Here is a 15,857-nt window from a genome sequence, read left to right as displayed (position 1 = left end):
CAGATTAACAGGTACAAAATAGACTACTTAGATGTAGGTAATTGGTATGCACATATGAGGCCAGAAAAATGCTCTACTGTACGCTTTATAAATTATTTGAGTAAAACACCAGCCAGTGATTACGTTTTGCTGTCCTTTCACAGTATGTAGGCCTTTGACAGATTAACAGGCAAAAAATAGTACACCACTTAGATGTAGGTATGTGGTATGCACTTATTAGGGCAGAAAATGCGGTACAGTACGCTTAAAAAAACATATTTTAATAAAAATGATTTGAGTAAAACACCAGCCGGTGAATACTTTTGCCTGGACTTTCACAGTATCTAGGCCCTTGACAGATTAACAGGTACAAAATAGTACACTACTTAGATGTAGGTATGTGGTATGCACTTATGAGGGCAGAAAAATGCGGTACAGTACGCTTAAAAAAACATATTTTTGCACAAAATCAGCTGTACACAACATCGCTGCAGCACAAAAAAGCTGTGTGCTAAACACAAAATTGCACACTGTCAAAGACTATTAGGGATGGACTGCTGGGTATTATACAGTCTACAGACTAGTATAACCAGAAGATGATTTGTTGTGGAACTGCCTCCTCTGCTAAGGTTTATGAAATTGAGGCAGCTTGTTGAAATGTATAAGGCAACACACAGCTATGTGCCCCTCTCTGTAATACAATGCTGTAGAAAGCGACCGGAAGGTTAATGGCTGCAGTAAAAATCCTTTTCAGTGAAAAAAAACACTGCTCTCTGTCCACCAGAACACTGATGTGACTATGATGTGAAATGCTGCTGGAATGAGCTTTTCTGTGTAACACACACAGCGTGATGTTGGTCCTATCTCTATGCCGTGTAATGAATGATATGACGAGCTGCAATATGGCTGCCGAATATATAGGGCTTTGACATTACAGGGGTGACTGGCTGCATCCTACATGTGATTCAGGGTCATCCCGCTTACTTCCCTTCCTGCCTTGCCTTCCCGTCTTCCCAGCGTTCCTTAGAAGGAGGATAGAATCGTGGCGATATTTGCATTCCTTGCGAATCGAATATTTTATGATATTCGTAACAAATTCGGGTTCGTCAGCTTCGATTCACTCATCTCTAGTAGTGACAGCTGAATTGTCCCCATTCGGCAGCGGGATGACTTCTGGCTCTCCACCTTATTGGGCCCTTGCTGTCGCCACAAAATAGGGGCTGTGGCATTGAGGCAGGTTTGAGGGCAATGAAAGGGTGTTTTTAACCCTTGCTATTCGTGACGCCAGGGTGAGGGGTCCTCAGTAATGCTTGTCCTACCCCCACCCTTCCCAAGAGCGATAGGGAGGTAGATAATAATAGAATGTAAACAACCAGAGAGTTTTCTGAAACAGGTTTAACGTTTACTGAAGATTTTCTGCAAGCTTCATGAACTGAACAGTCTCTATGCATACAACTGCTTTCTTTGGAGATTGACAAAGATTGGGACTTTAGCAATTTAGAGTCTGTAGGTATTGTGCGCTGTTCCACTCGATTTAGGGGATTTAGTTGCGGTCCAGTACATAGTTACATAGTTACATAGTTACATAGTACGGTCGAAAAAAGACATATGTCCATCAAGTTCAACCAGGGAATTAAGGGGTAGGGGTGTGGCGCGATATTTGGGAAGGGATGGGATTTTATATTTCTTCATAAGCATTAATGTTATTTTGTTCCAGGAATGTATCTAATCCTGTTTTAAAGCTGTTAATTGTTCCTGCTGTGACCAGTTCCTGAGGTAGACCGTTCCATAAATTCACAGTCCTCACGGTAAAGAAGGCGTGTCGCCCCTTGAGACTAAAATTTTTCTTCTCCATACGGAGGGAGTGCCCCCTCGTCCTTTGGGGGGGTTTAACCTGGAACAGTTTTTCTCCATATTTTTTGTATGGGCCATTAATATACTTATATACGTTTATCATATCCCCCCTTTAACGTCTCTTCTCAAGACTAAACAATTGTAACTCCTTTAATCGCTCCTCATAGCTAAGATGTTCCATGCCCCATATTAGTTTAGTCGCACGTCTCTGCACCCTTTCCAGCTCTGCAGTGTCCCTTTTATGGACAGGTGCCCAAAACTGAACAGCATATTCCAGGTGAGGCCGTACCAATGCTTTATAAAGGGGGAGTATTATGTCCCTGTCCCTTAAGTCCATGCCTCTTTTGATACATGACAATATCCTGCCGGCTTTGGAAGCAGCAGCCTGACATTGCATGCTATTCTGTAGTCTGTGATCTACAAGTACACCCAGATCCTTCTCTACCAGTGACTCTGCCAGTTTAATCCCCCCAGTAGTCACGCTAGCTATAGCGGAGGTAGTTTAGAACTCACGGTTTTAGTTCAGCTGAGGCCGGTAGGTTTTTCAGGCCTAGCGTGTCTTTGCAAGTTGTGCAGATCCTTCGTGCTAGTCCGGCATCCCAGAGAGCGATAATTGGCTACAGCTCCCTTATATGGGCAGGGTCTGGACCAGTGCTAATTGGTCCATACTTGTGTCAATCACCATTACAAGGACTTGTGGGTAACACGTGACCCAAGGACCTCCAAAAGGTCCTCCAACATACCATAGAGGATATTAACATGGTCACATGACCGAAGGTCCTGCGACGCTAAACAAGGTAAGTACTTTACATTATATTAGATATACATTATTTATTAAATATATACACGTATTAACACTAGAGAATTAGACTTAAGGAGAGGCGACTAGGGGCTGTCCCACCTGAGGGACCCTACCTGAGCGTAGTTACTCTGACATTGGGGACCTCTACACTAGCTACATTATGTAATATGGTACCGGGACACCACAACATGTTTCAAAGTCAAAGACTGTGCAGAGGAAAACTTGCCCAGTTGCCCATAGCAACCAATCAGATTGCTTCTTTCATTTTTCACAGGCCTTTATAAAAATGAAAGCCAACAGGGCAAGTTTTCCTCTGCACAGGTTTTGATAAATCTCTCGCTATATGTGAAGGGGGAGGGGGGACTCCTGAATGACACATTCTGGGAGTTGTAGTCCCTGTTTACAGCTAGTGTTTACAAACCAGTGTGCCTGCAGCTGTTTCAAAACTACAACTCCCAGCATGCCCTGACAGACTTTGGGCATGCTGGGAGTTGTATATTTGCAACAGCTGGAGGTACACTGGTTGGGAAACACTGTTCTAGCCTATTCAGCATACACATCATGTTACACCAGTGTTTGCCAACCAGTGTGCCTCCAGCTGTTGCAAAACTACAACTCCTAGCATGCCCAAAGGCTGTCAGGGCATGCTGGGAGTTGTAGTTTTGCAACACCTGGAGGCACCCTGGTTGGGAAACACTGGTGTATGCCCTACAGAGGTGTGGTGAACTACAACCCCCAGGAGGCCACAGAGGCAGCATGCTGGTGTTATACCACAGACTGAAGACTCCTGAATGACATGCTGGGAGTTGTAGTCCCTTTTGTGTGTGTATGACAGTGTATCCCAACCAAGGCTGATTATATTAGTGTGCTGTGTATAAGGGGGCTGACCCGGGAAGATAATAGGATGGGTAAAGGGCGGAACAAATAGTAGTTTTCAGCACAGCAAGAAACAGGAAATAGAAGCAAAGATAGGAAAACAAAGTGGGGGATAAAAAGACAACAAAGAACGGAAATAGAGTAGGCTAAACAACAAGAATAGAACTGAAGCAAAACAAATAGGGTAAGTCACAAACGGAAAAACACATTGACCACCCGAGTACCCCTTTAACAACCCAGCATGCCCTAACAATCAATTGGAGGGCTTTTCCCTTCCAGTTAAAACATATGTTTCCTGCAACCTTTTACTCACTGTTCAAGCACAGTGTTTGCAGCCTCTTGCTGTGTGCTAAGACTCCTTGTCTTGTCCACTTCACTGTTATGGGTGTCACTCACTGTCCTGGCTGTGTGCTCCTTGCAGGACCCCTGCTTCCCCCCCCCCCCCCCCCCCAAAGCCACCTTGCTGTCTTCTGGAGAGAGCACAGACTATTCTGTTACCTTTCCTCATATCTACACTTCCCACAATTCTGCTGGCCTCATTAAAGGGGTAATTAGGCCCTAAGACATCTTATCCCCTATCCAAAGGATAAAGGATAAGATGTCTGACCCACTCATGCTCCCTCCCATAGACTTGTATAGCGGGGCGGGGCGTGGCATCACACGGGGCGGAGTCGTGACATCACGATACTCTGACCCCGTGGTTATCACACGGCAGATTCTGAGCTGGCAGTGCAGGGTGAAGCTCGCCTTGGTGGGTGCTAAATGCAATATTGTGAGGGTCCCCTGCGATGGGACTCCAACTGTCAGACGTCTTATCCCCTATCCTTTGGATAGGGGACGAGATGTCTTAGGGCCGGAGTACCCCTTTAATTAGGCACCTGGTGAGCATCTCTGCTGGCTCACCTAGGAGAAAGCACTGGGAAAAACACCCTTTCATTGCCCTTAAACCTGCCTCAATGCCACAGGGCCTTTTTTACACCCACTGAGAGGGCTGACAAACTGACCTACTACAGAGGCATCCTATGTGGTCAGTTGGCCGATGCCTATCAGTGCCATCGTTCATCCTCTCGCAAGGTCTGAATCTGGGGGCCCCCTGTGTACACCTTCCACTGCTGGCTGCTAGGGAGAGGTGGGGTGACAGGAGCAGTACCAGCTCCATCAGCAGCAGCCTGAGTCTACAGTCACTGATGAGTACCTTCCTTCACACGCATAGTGAAGCAAATCATCACCAGCAGGTAGACCTGGAGCAGGACCTGAACCAGCAGGTGGTGGCATACCTTGACATGCCTATGCCAACAAACTTTGATGATCTGCTGGACTTCTGGGCAGCCAAACTTGATTTGTAGCCGCAACTTGCAGAGTTTGCCATGGAAAAGCTGTCCTGCCCGGCCAGTAGTGTGCCATCAGAGCGGGTGTTTAGTGCGGCGGGGGGCCATAGTCACCCCAAGGAGAACCCGTCTGTCAACCAAAAATGTGGAGAGACTGACCTTTGTGAAGATGAATCAAACACAGATCAGCGAGGATTTCTAACCACCAATGCCTGATGCATCAGAGTAGATTGACCATGGTGCCTCACCAACACTTCACAAGTATGGATAGTGCCAAACCGATTTAAGGCGCTGCTCCCCAGTTACAAACATTCCTCTGCATCAGACCTTTTTTTCACCCACCTTCGTCACTGGGTACTGGTATTGCCATGCACCACACCACTCTATCACCGGGTCACTTTCAGGACTCCTGATGCTGCTGCTGCCATTCAGACACTATATGGTCTCCTCATGCTTCAGCCACCTCCAGGCTGTGCCATTCAGACACTATATGGTCTCCTCATGCTTCAGCCAACTCCAGGCTTTGCCATTCAGACACTATAGGGTCTCCTCATGCTTCAACCACCTCCAGGCTGTGCCATTCAGCCCCAATATGGTCTCCTCATGCTTCAGCCAACTCCAAGCTGTGCCATTAGGCCACTATATGGTCTCCTCATGCTTCAGCCAACTCCAAACTGTGCCATTAGGCCACTATATGGTCTCCTCACGCTTCAGCCAACTCCAAGCTGTGCCATTTAGCCACTATATGGTCTCCTCATGCTTCAGCCAACTCAAGGCTGTGCCATTCAGACACTATATGGTCTCCTCATGCTTCAGCCACCCCCAGGCTGTGCCATTCAGCCACTATATGGTCTCCTCATGCATCTGCCAACTCCAAGCTGTGCCATTCAGCCACTATATGGTCTCTTCATGCTTCTGCTAACTCCAGGCTGTGCCATTCAGACACTATATGGTCTCCTCATGCTGCTGTGATGTCCCAGTACAGGACATGGTCCTGCACTACACTTAGGCCCTGTCAGGTTGAGTCCCTCAGTGACCTGGGGCTCTCCAGCAGTGTCTCCCCTGCTGTTACTATACTGTCTTTTAATGTAATAGAATTGTAGTCAGTGTATCAATGCATAGTCAGTCTAAATGACCTTTGAGAGGTCATCTAAAGGACCTGTAAGATGTCACATGTTATGTTTATGTCACATGATGTTACCTAGAGGGCACCGGCTTAACACATGTCCTGCAGCTAGACCAATGGGCTTTGGCTCATCCCCCCTCTATATAATGGGGCAGCCATTACAATTATCTCTCTTAGTACTTATGCTCCCTTCTGAGGAACAGTGAACACCAGACTCTCCTTTCACTGCCTAGCCATTGGAATAGCAGAGATACTGTTCGTGTGGTTCCGGTACCCAAAAACCACTCTGACGTCACGAACATTAGGGGTTAATAACATATTGCCACTGGTGTTAATACCATCCGCCCCATCCACCGCTACACCCCGTGGTCCCGCCATCACTGTGGGTAGCCACACTGCCACAAACTCCAGGCTGTGCCATTCAGCCACTATATGGTCTCTCATGCTTCAGCCACCTCCAGGCTGTGCCATTCAGCCACTATATGGTCTCTCATGCTTCAGCCACCCCAGCCGTATTGCTGCTCCGAGCAGGCACAGTTAAGGGCACCATACAGAGGTCCTTCAACAGGGGATCTGCTGCATAAAATGCGCTGTAAATCCGCACGTGTGAACGTACCCTTACAGCATTATTTCACTAACACAGCACACTCCCTATGCGTGTTAGGACAAGGCAAAATGCTCTACACCTCTATTGAGCTTCTCTGTAGGCCAGAAATAGCCGTTTTTTATACAGATTTGCCGCAAATAAATTCGGACTGAAACAAATTTTTTCGGAAATTTCAGAGAATCGGACGAATCAAATTTTTCTAAAGTTCGCTTATCTCTAATTACAATATGCTGCATTGTGATTTTTTTGTTACTCTTTTTTTATGGTGAATTGGCTGATACACTAATGCAGAATATATATTATAACATGAACAACTTATGAAAAAGCACGAACACTCAAGTTCGGTTGCAGAACTAATGGTCGAATTTATTCACATATAGCTACATAAATCACAGGTACGTGCCAGGATGTGAAGCATCACATCCTGCCACGTACCTGTGATTCATGTATATATATGAATAAAATCGACCATTGGATCTGCAATCGAGCTCGAGTGTTCGTGCTTTTTCATATTGTCTTCAGGTGCAGTCCACACCTTCTCCGTGCTCAATATCTCGGCAACAGGGTGAGCTGATTCTACCTTCTATTGTTAAAAACAACTGATGCATTTAATAGTCAGGAAATGTTTGCCGTTCATTTACTTCCTTTTTTTGGTTTTTGGTCTTCTCATCTATTGCAGTGAGAAGGGTGCCTCCAGCTGTTGCTAAACTACAACTCCCAGCATGCCTGGACAGCCAAAGGCTGTCCGAGCATGCTGGGAGTTGTAGTTTTGTAACAGCTGGAGACACCCTGGTTGGGAAACACAGAGCTAGGGAACAGCTAAAAATTATTTTTAACCAGGCAAATGATACGTTGGCAACCCAGGCTCTAGGGTGAATATGGGTCGTCATAGAAAAATCACAGCATTAATAGAAATTGCGCCTGAAAAGCAGAGCTGATCTGGATCTGCCAGAGGACTTAGGGTCTGTTCACATTACCTATCCTGTTGAAACATCTACTTGATTTCTTCTTTTTTTTTTAATCTGTTAGTCAGGGTTAACCCCTTGGGGACCGAGCCCATGTTGACCTTAAGGACCAGAGCATTATTTGCAATTTGGACCACTGTCACTTTAAGCATTAATAACTCTGGGATGCCTGTACTTATGAATTTGATTCAGAGATTGTTTTTTCGTGTCATATTCTACTTTATGTTAGTGGTAAATTTTCATGAAAAAATTAAAATTTTTGCATTTTTATAACTTTGAAGTTCTCTGCTTGTAAGAGAAATAGGCATACCAAAAAAAATTATATATTGATTCACATATACAATATGCCTACTTTATGTTGACATCATAAAGTTGACTTGTTTTTACTTTTATAAGACATCGGAGGGCATCAAATTTCAGCATCAATTTTCAAATTTTTGCAAGTTTTGAAGTAAATTTGAGGGTCTTTATGTTATAAACACCCCATAATGGAACCTATTATGAAAATTGCACCCCTCAATGTATTCAAAATTACATTCAGAAAGTTTGTTAACCCTTTAGGCGTTTCACAGGAATAGCAGCAAAGTGGAGACAAAAATTCTAAATCTTCATTTTTTACACTAACATGTTCTTGTAGACCCACATTTTTTTTTACAAGGGGTAAAAGGACAAAAAGCCCTTCAAAAATTGTAACCAAATTTCTCTCAAGTAAGGGAATATCTCATATGTGGATGGAGGTGCACTAGAGTGCTCAGAAGGTAAGGAGTGACATTGGGCTTTTGGAAAGCGAATTTTGATGAAATGGTTTTTGGGGGCATGTCTCATTTAGGAAGCCCCCATGGTGCCAGAACAGCAAAAAACACCCACATGGAAACTTTTTGGGAAACTACACCCCTTAAGGAACGTAACAAGGGGTACAGTGAGCCTTAACACCCCACAGGTATTTGACGACATTGCATTGAAGTTGGATGGGAAAATGAAAAATGTTATGTTTTTTACTAAAATGCTGATGTTAACCCAAATTTTTCATTTTTACAAGGGGTAATAGGTAAAAATTTCCCCCATAATTTGTAACACCATTTTTCTTGAGTATGGGAATACCCCATGTGTGGACGTCAAGTGCTCTGTGCGTGCACTACAATGCTCAGAAGGGAAGGTGCGACAATGGAGAGAGTATTTGGTTGTAATAGAAGTAGGGGGCCATGTGCGTTTACAGAGCCTGTCAGACACCTGTGGGGTGTAAATGCTCACCGTACCCCTTTTTACATTACAATAGGGGTGTAGTTTCCAAAATGGGGACACATGTGGGTATTTACTTTTTTGGGTTAATGTCAGAACAGCTGTAACCGGCAGCCACCTCTGTGCAAATCACCCGTTTATGCCTCAAATGTACACAGTACGCTCTCACTCCTGAGCCCTGTGTACATCCACAGAGTATTTTATGCCCACATATGGGGTATTTCCGTACTCAGGAGAAATTGCGTTACAAATTTTGGAGGGCTTTTTTTCCTTTTACCTCTTATGAAAATTAAAACTATGGGGCAACACCAGCATGTTAGTGTAAACATTTTTATTTTTTTACACTAACAGGCTGGTGTAGACCCCAACTTTCCCTTTTCATAAGGGGTAAAAGGAGAAAAAGCCCACCAAAATTTGTTACGCAATTTCTCCCGAGTACGGAGATACCCCATGTGTGGCCCTAAGCTGATGCCTTGAAATACGACAGGGCTCCGAAGTGAGAGAGCCCCATGCGCATTTGAGGCCTAGATTAGGAATTTTCATAGGGGTATACCCGGAAGCAAGCGTTACACTTGCCTCCTCCACCAAGAATACTGTATGTCAGTTTTCCCCAAACAGGGTGCCTCCAACTGTTGAAAAACTCCCAACATGCCTGGACAGTCAATGGCTGTCCGGCAATACTGGGAGTTGTTATTTTGCAAATCTGGAGGCTCTGTTTTGGAAAAACTGACGTACTAGACGTTCATAATTTTTATGGGGGAGGGGGGACGCGACAGTGTAAGGGTGTAGTGTATATGTAGTGTTTTATTCTTTATTTAGGGTTAGTGTAGTGTTTTTAGGGTACATTCACACGGGCGGGGGTTTACAGTGAGTTTCCCGCTATAGCGAAAAAATTGACGGATCTCAAACTTGTAGCGGGAAACTGAGTTAGGTAACAGACTACTGCAATGTTTCTGCACCACTGTCTGTTTCCTAACTCAGTGTTTTCCAACCCATGTGCCTCAAGCTGTTGCAAAACTATAACTCCCAGCATGCATGGTCTGTCAGTGCATGCTGGGAGTTGTAGTTTTGCAACAGCAGGAGGCACACAGGTTGGGAAACACTGAGTTAGGAAACAGATAATGTTGCCCAACCAGAGTGCCTCCAGTTGTTGCAATACTACAACTCCCAGCATGCCCAGCCAAAGGGCATGTTGGGAGTTGTAGTTATGCAACAACTGGAGCAGAACAGTTTGGAGACCACTGTGTAGTTGTCTCCAAACTGTAGCCCTCCAGATGTTGCAAAACTTCAGCTCCAAGCATGCCCAGACTGCCCAGGCATGCTGGGAGTTGTAGTTCGGCAACATCTTAAGGGCCAGATGTTGCTGAACTACAACTGGAGCATGCCTGTACAGTCTTGCCATGCTTGGAATTGACAACTGGAGCGCTACAGTTTGGACACCACTGTATAGTGGTCTCCAAACAGTGCTCTTCCAGATGTTGCAAAACTTCAACTCCCAGCATGCTGAGACTGTCCAGGCATGCTGGAAGTTGTAGTTCTGCAACATCTGAAGGGCCAGATGTTACAGAACTACAACTCTCAGCATGTCTGGACTGTATAGGCATGCTGAGAGTTGTAGTTTTGCAACATCTGGAAGGACACAGTTTGGAGACCACTTCACAGTGTCCTCCAAACTGTGGCCCTCCAGATGTTGCAAAACTACAACTCCCAGCATGCCCAGACAGCCAAAGACTGTATGGGCATGCTGGGAGTTGTAGTTTTAAAACTCCTAGAAGCAGCAGAGAAGATCACTTTACAGCAATCTTCACTGCTGCCTCTGACTTTGCGGCTGCCTCCACTTGCCTGCCGGTCCTCCCCTGCTCCATTCGTCGGTCCCCATTCCTCGCGTCGCTCCCTTGCTCCACTCGCTGCACCCCGCAGCCCAAGGTACCCGCCGCCATCTTCCCCCGCTCTGTCCAGGGGCGGGCAAAGCGAGGGATCTCAACTGTCGTCCCCGCCCTTGCACTGCGATTCGCCGGGCAGTCCTGATTAGTGTTGCTCGCTAATATTCGCAATGCGAATTTTATTCGCGAATATCGCATATTCGCAAATTTGCCAATGTTTGCGAATATAGCACTATATATTCGTAATTACGAATATTCTTTATTTTATTTTTTTTCACAGTACACATCACAGTGATCACCCCTCTCTGCTTCCAGCTTGTGTGGTGTAAAGAAGGCTCTAATACTACTGTGTGAGACTGGCGTGCAAATTTTCGCATGTGGGAAAATTTGCATATGCTAATTTCCGCTTATGGGAATTTTCACTTATGCTAATTTTCGCTTATGCTAATTTTTGTAAATGCAAATGTTTGCTTATGCTAATTTTTGTATATGCTAATTTTTGCATACGCGTATTTTCGCATATACGAAAATAACACGCGAATATTAAGAATATGCGAATTTAGCGAATATATGACGAATATTCGTCCATATATTTGCGACAGATCGTGAATTCGAATATGGCCTATGCCGCTCAGCACTAGTCCTGATCGGCCAAACCCCTGCCACCTCGCTCCTATCCTTCAGGATGATTGGGGATGTCTCTGACTTTTCTGATAGTGTTGCTCGCAAATATTCGCAATGCAAATTTTATTCGAGAATTCGCGAATATTCGCGAATATAGCACTATATATTCGTAATTACGAATATTGTTTTTTTTTTTTCACAATACACATCACAGTGATTATCCCTCTCTGCTTCCAGCTTGTGTGGTGTAAAGAAGGCTCTAATACTACTGTGTGAGACTGGTGTGCGAATTTCGTATATGTTAATTTTTCGCATATGCAAATTTTTGGTTATGTTGATTTTTTGTGTACGCAAATTTTCGCATATGTTAATTTTCGCATACGCGAATTTTTGCATATACGAAAATAAACCACGAATATTCGCGAATATATGACGAATATTCGTCCATATATTCGCGAATATTCGCAAATTCGAATATGGCCTATGCCGCTCAACACTAATTTCTGATCATCCCTATTTTCCAGGCTATCGGGTCACCAGAGACCCGATCAGATCGGAATCGGCACAAATCGCCGATCTGAATCGATCAGCGATATGCTGCGATAGCAAACCTCTCCTGCATTGGACAGTTCCTGACATGGACAGAGGTGTCAGCAGAGACCACTGTGGTCAGACAGAAAGGAAATTCAAAAAGAAAAGAACTTCCTCTGTAGCATACAGTAGCTGATAAATACTGGAAAGATTAAGATTTTTTAATAGAAGTAATTTACAAATCTGTTTAACTTTCTGGCACCAGTTGATCTAAAAGAAAATGTTTTCCAGTGGAGTACTCCTTTAAAGGTGTCTATTGGACAAGTTTTCTTCAAAAAAGGATACATTTTTTTACAGGACAGACCAATCTAAGCTGCTTTATTGTTTAGTCCGGACAACAAACATGATCCTGACAGATTCATAATTCATATTTTTGCACAAAGTATAGGAGAATAGGATGTAATCAACTTGAAAGCCTATAAAAAAGACAAAATGAAAAAAATTTTTTTTTAAAGGGGTACTATGGTGGAAAACAAAGTTTTTCAATCAACTGGTGCTACAAAGTTGAACAGATTTGTAAATTTCTTCTATTTAAAAATCTCAGTCCTACCAGTACTTATCAGCTGCTGTATACTTTAGAGGAAGTTGTGTAGTTCATTCCAGTTTGACCACAGTGCTCTCTGTTGACACCTCTGTCTGTGTCCTGTTCTGGGCAGTACCCGACAGGGACAGAGGTGGCAGCAGAGAGCACTGTGGTCAGACTGGAAATAACTACACAAGTTCCTTTGTAGTATAAAGCAGCTGATAAGCAGTGGCGTACCTACCGTTTGACGAACCCGGCCCCTGCCAGGGGGCGCACTCCGCCAAACTGATCAGGCCGTGCCACTACATGCGGCTGCAGTGGGAGGACGATACAGGTGGCGGCAGCAATCGGCAGTAGTTATGGGTTAATGTAATTGCTGCCCGCAGCTGTCCCGGTGTCTAGTGACTGCGTCCTAGGCGCAGGGGGAGCCGCACTGACGTCACTCCACTCACATGTGGTGTCTCCTGGCGTGACTCCCTCTGCGTCAATAATTGAGGAGGAGCCCTGGTTCCAGCACACGGCTGCTGAGCGCAGGCCGGGCCTCCATTTTCTGAAGAACCTGAAGAGAGAAGACCGGGCAGCTGCTGCTGTCTGCTGCAAGTGTAAAAAGTAAAAAATAACATAGAAAAAAAACATTTATGTTTATTTAGTTTATCTATAGTAATTCCAGCAGGCAGAAACATCCTAAGTTTCTGCTTGTTTTTTTGTCCTGCGTGCAGTGCAATTTCCTGTGTCTGGTGTTTTTTCTGGCGTTTCTTCATTTGTGTGGAAATTGCATTTTTGGCACCTTGGAAGTTGGGATGGAAAAAAAGTGTATTTAACAAAATTTATATATTTTTTATAACAAAATTTTTATTAATTTTTGATAATGTGTGTGTTTAACTTTTTTTTTCTCAATTTTTTTTACATTTTTAGGTAGTACTACTACTCCCAGCACGGAACAGACAGTAGTAGTACCTGTGCTAATAGACATATTGCCCTGGGTGTCAGTTGTGGCACCCGATGCGATCGTCCATAATATAGCAGAGATGCGGAGCGGCTCAATACAGCACTCGCATCCCTGCACTATACTCCCGGCTGGCCAGTGATTCATATTTGATGCCCAGAGTGGGGATTGGCCGGATGGTTTCTGCCAATCACAGCTCTGAGGCAAATATGAATGAGCAATGTTCTATTCACATCACTGGCCTGAGTATACAGTGGGGATCAAAAGTTTGAGCACCCCAGGTAAAAATTTGTATTAATGTGCATAAAGAAGCCAAGGAAAGATGGAAAAATCTCCAAAAGGCATCAAATTAAAGATTAGACATTATTATAATATTTCAACAAAAGTAAGATTTTATTTCCATCATTTACACATTCAAAATAACAGAAAACAAAAAAATGGCATCTGCTAAAGTTTGGGCACCCTGCAGAGTTAATATCTTTTACTGCCCCCTTTGGCAAGTATCACAGCTTGTAAACGCTTTTTGTAGCCAGCCAAAAGTCTTTCAGTTCTTGTTTGAGGTATCTTTGCCCATTGTTCCTTACAAAAGTCTTCCAGTTCATTGAGATTTCTGGGCTGTCTGTTTTAAGGTCCATCCCTAGATTTTCAATTATGTTGTGGTCAGGAGATTGTGAAGGCCATGGCAAAACCTTCAGTTTACGCCTCTTGATATAATCCCCCGTGGATTTCGAAGTGTGTTTAGGATCATTATCCATTTGTAGAAGCCATCCTCTCTTTAACTTCAGCTTTTTCACAGATGGCATCAAGTTAGCATCCAAAATTTGCCGAAATTTTATTGAATCCATTTTTCCTTCTACTCGTGAGATGTTCTCTGTGCCACTGGCTGCAATACAACCCCAAAGCCTGATTGATCCACCTCCATGCTTTACGGTTGGACAGAGGTTCTGTTCATTAAATTCTGTTCCCCTTCTTCTCCAAACGTACCTTTGCTCATTCTGGCCAAAAAGTTCAATTTTAACCTCATCTGTCCACAGAACTTGTTTCCAAAATGCATCAGGCTTGTCTATATGTTCATTTGCAAAGTTCAAACACTGATATTTGTGGTGAGGACTTGGAAGAGGTTTTCTTCTGATGACTCTTCCACGAAGACCATATTTGTACAAGTATCTCTTTATAGTGGAATAGTGTACCACAACTCCTGTGTCTGCCAGATCTTTATAGAGGGATTGTGCAGTCAAATGTGGGTTTTGAATAGTTTTTCTCACAATCCTGCGAGCTGTTCTGTCTGATATTTTTCTTGGTCTTCCAGATCTTGCTTTAACTTCCACTGTTCCTGATGACTGCCATTTCCTAATTACATTCTGAACAGAGGATATTGATATCTGAAAATGTTTTGCTATCTTCTTATGGCCTTCTCCAGCTTTGTGAGCGTCAATTATTTTCAGTTTCAGATTTCTAGACAACTGCTTAGAAGAACCCATGGTGCTGTTTGCGGAGCGTGATGTCACACGGGGGCGGAGGCGTGACATCACACGCCGTCAGCCCTGTGGTCGCCGGTAATCAGACCCGGAGCGAACACGCTCCGGGGACTGATTACAAACGGGGTGCCGCGTGCAAGATCACGGGGGTCCCCAGCGGTGGGACTCCCGCTATCAGGCATCTTATCCCCTATCCTTTGGATAGGGGAAAAGATGTGTAAGCACCGGAGAACCCCTTTAAAATACCTCTATTTTGACCACCTATAAATGTCTAATTTATCCGTGTACGCGGCTGTATGAGGGCTAATTTTTTACGTGGTGATCTGTACTTTTTATCGGTATCATGTAACTTTTTAATCGCTTTTTTTTTTTGGAATATGATGTCACAAAAACACTGCAATTTTGGACTTTTTTTTTTTTTATTCAAATGAGCTTTATTGACAGAAGGGAAAGTAAGTGTACAACAAAATAAAGACATATAACAACGGTACAGCTTATCAATCACCATGCCAATAGCATTACTACACTATATGAGTAAACAGAACTTCAAAAAGGAGTGTCGAAGACACTCTCAAATATGGAACAAGACACTAGGGAGAGGGGGGGAGTAGGGGGGGGGAGTGTAAGGGGGGGGAGGGAGCGTAGGGGGGAGGGAAGGGCAAGGGAGTCACGGGAAAGAGAAGAAAGGGAACAAGCCGACATACCAGGTAAAGGAGAGAAAGAATCTGAATCACAAAAGGAGGGAAAGGGGAAAGGTAGGAGCACATGGGTAGGGAAAGAGAGAGGGAAAGACAGGCTCTGTAATCCAGTACATACCTCCTGGACTTTTTTTTTTACGCTTACACCATTCACCGTACGGGATCATAAACATTATATTTTGCTAGTTTGGACATTGACGCACGTGGCAATACCACATACAGTATGTTTATTAATTATATTTTTTTTCACTGGAGTACCCCTTTAACTATTACTTATTCTATTCAATAAAAGGTTCCCCCCACAGCAAAAAGTATTTCCATCTGACAAGGACTGATGG

At 44.0% G+C, this 15,857-nt stretch overlaps 1 protein-coding gene across 3 annotated transcripts in view; it reads left to right on the top strand.

The window, feature by feature from the left end:
• The first annotated feature begins 2,351 nt into the window (after positions 1-2,351).
• LOC130362861 (pulmonary surfactant-associated protein D-like) overlaps positions 2,352-15,857 on the top strand; it is a 138,741-nt gene continuing 125,235 nt past the window's right edge. The window contains exon 1 of one of the 3 annotated variants that reach the window (XM_056567951.1): positions 2,352-2,630. In XM_056567951.1, coding sequence (XP_056423926.1) covers positions 2,601-2,630 — 30 coding nt within the window. In that variant the 5' untranslated portion in view covers positions 2,352-2,600. Of the gene's footprint in view, positions 2,631-2,895; positions 2,937-3,443; positions 3,696-15,857 lie in introns of those variants that run through there. The other 2 variants (XM_056567952.1, XM_056567954.1) reach the window with 2 other exon arrangements.

The sequence above is a fragment of the Hyla sarda genome, chromosome 3, assembly GCF_029499605.1.
Source record: "Hyla sarda isolate aHylSar1 chromosome 3, aHylSar1.hap1, whole genome shotgun sequence".
Lineage (NCBI taxonomy): Eukaryota > Metazoa > Chordata > Amphibia > Anura > Hylidae > Hyla > Hyla sarda.
This window is presented reverse-complemented; position numbering and strand designations above follow the sequence as displayed.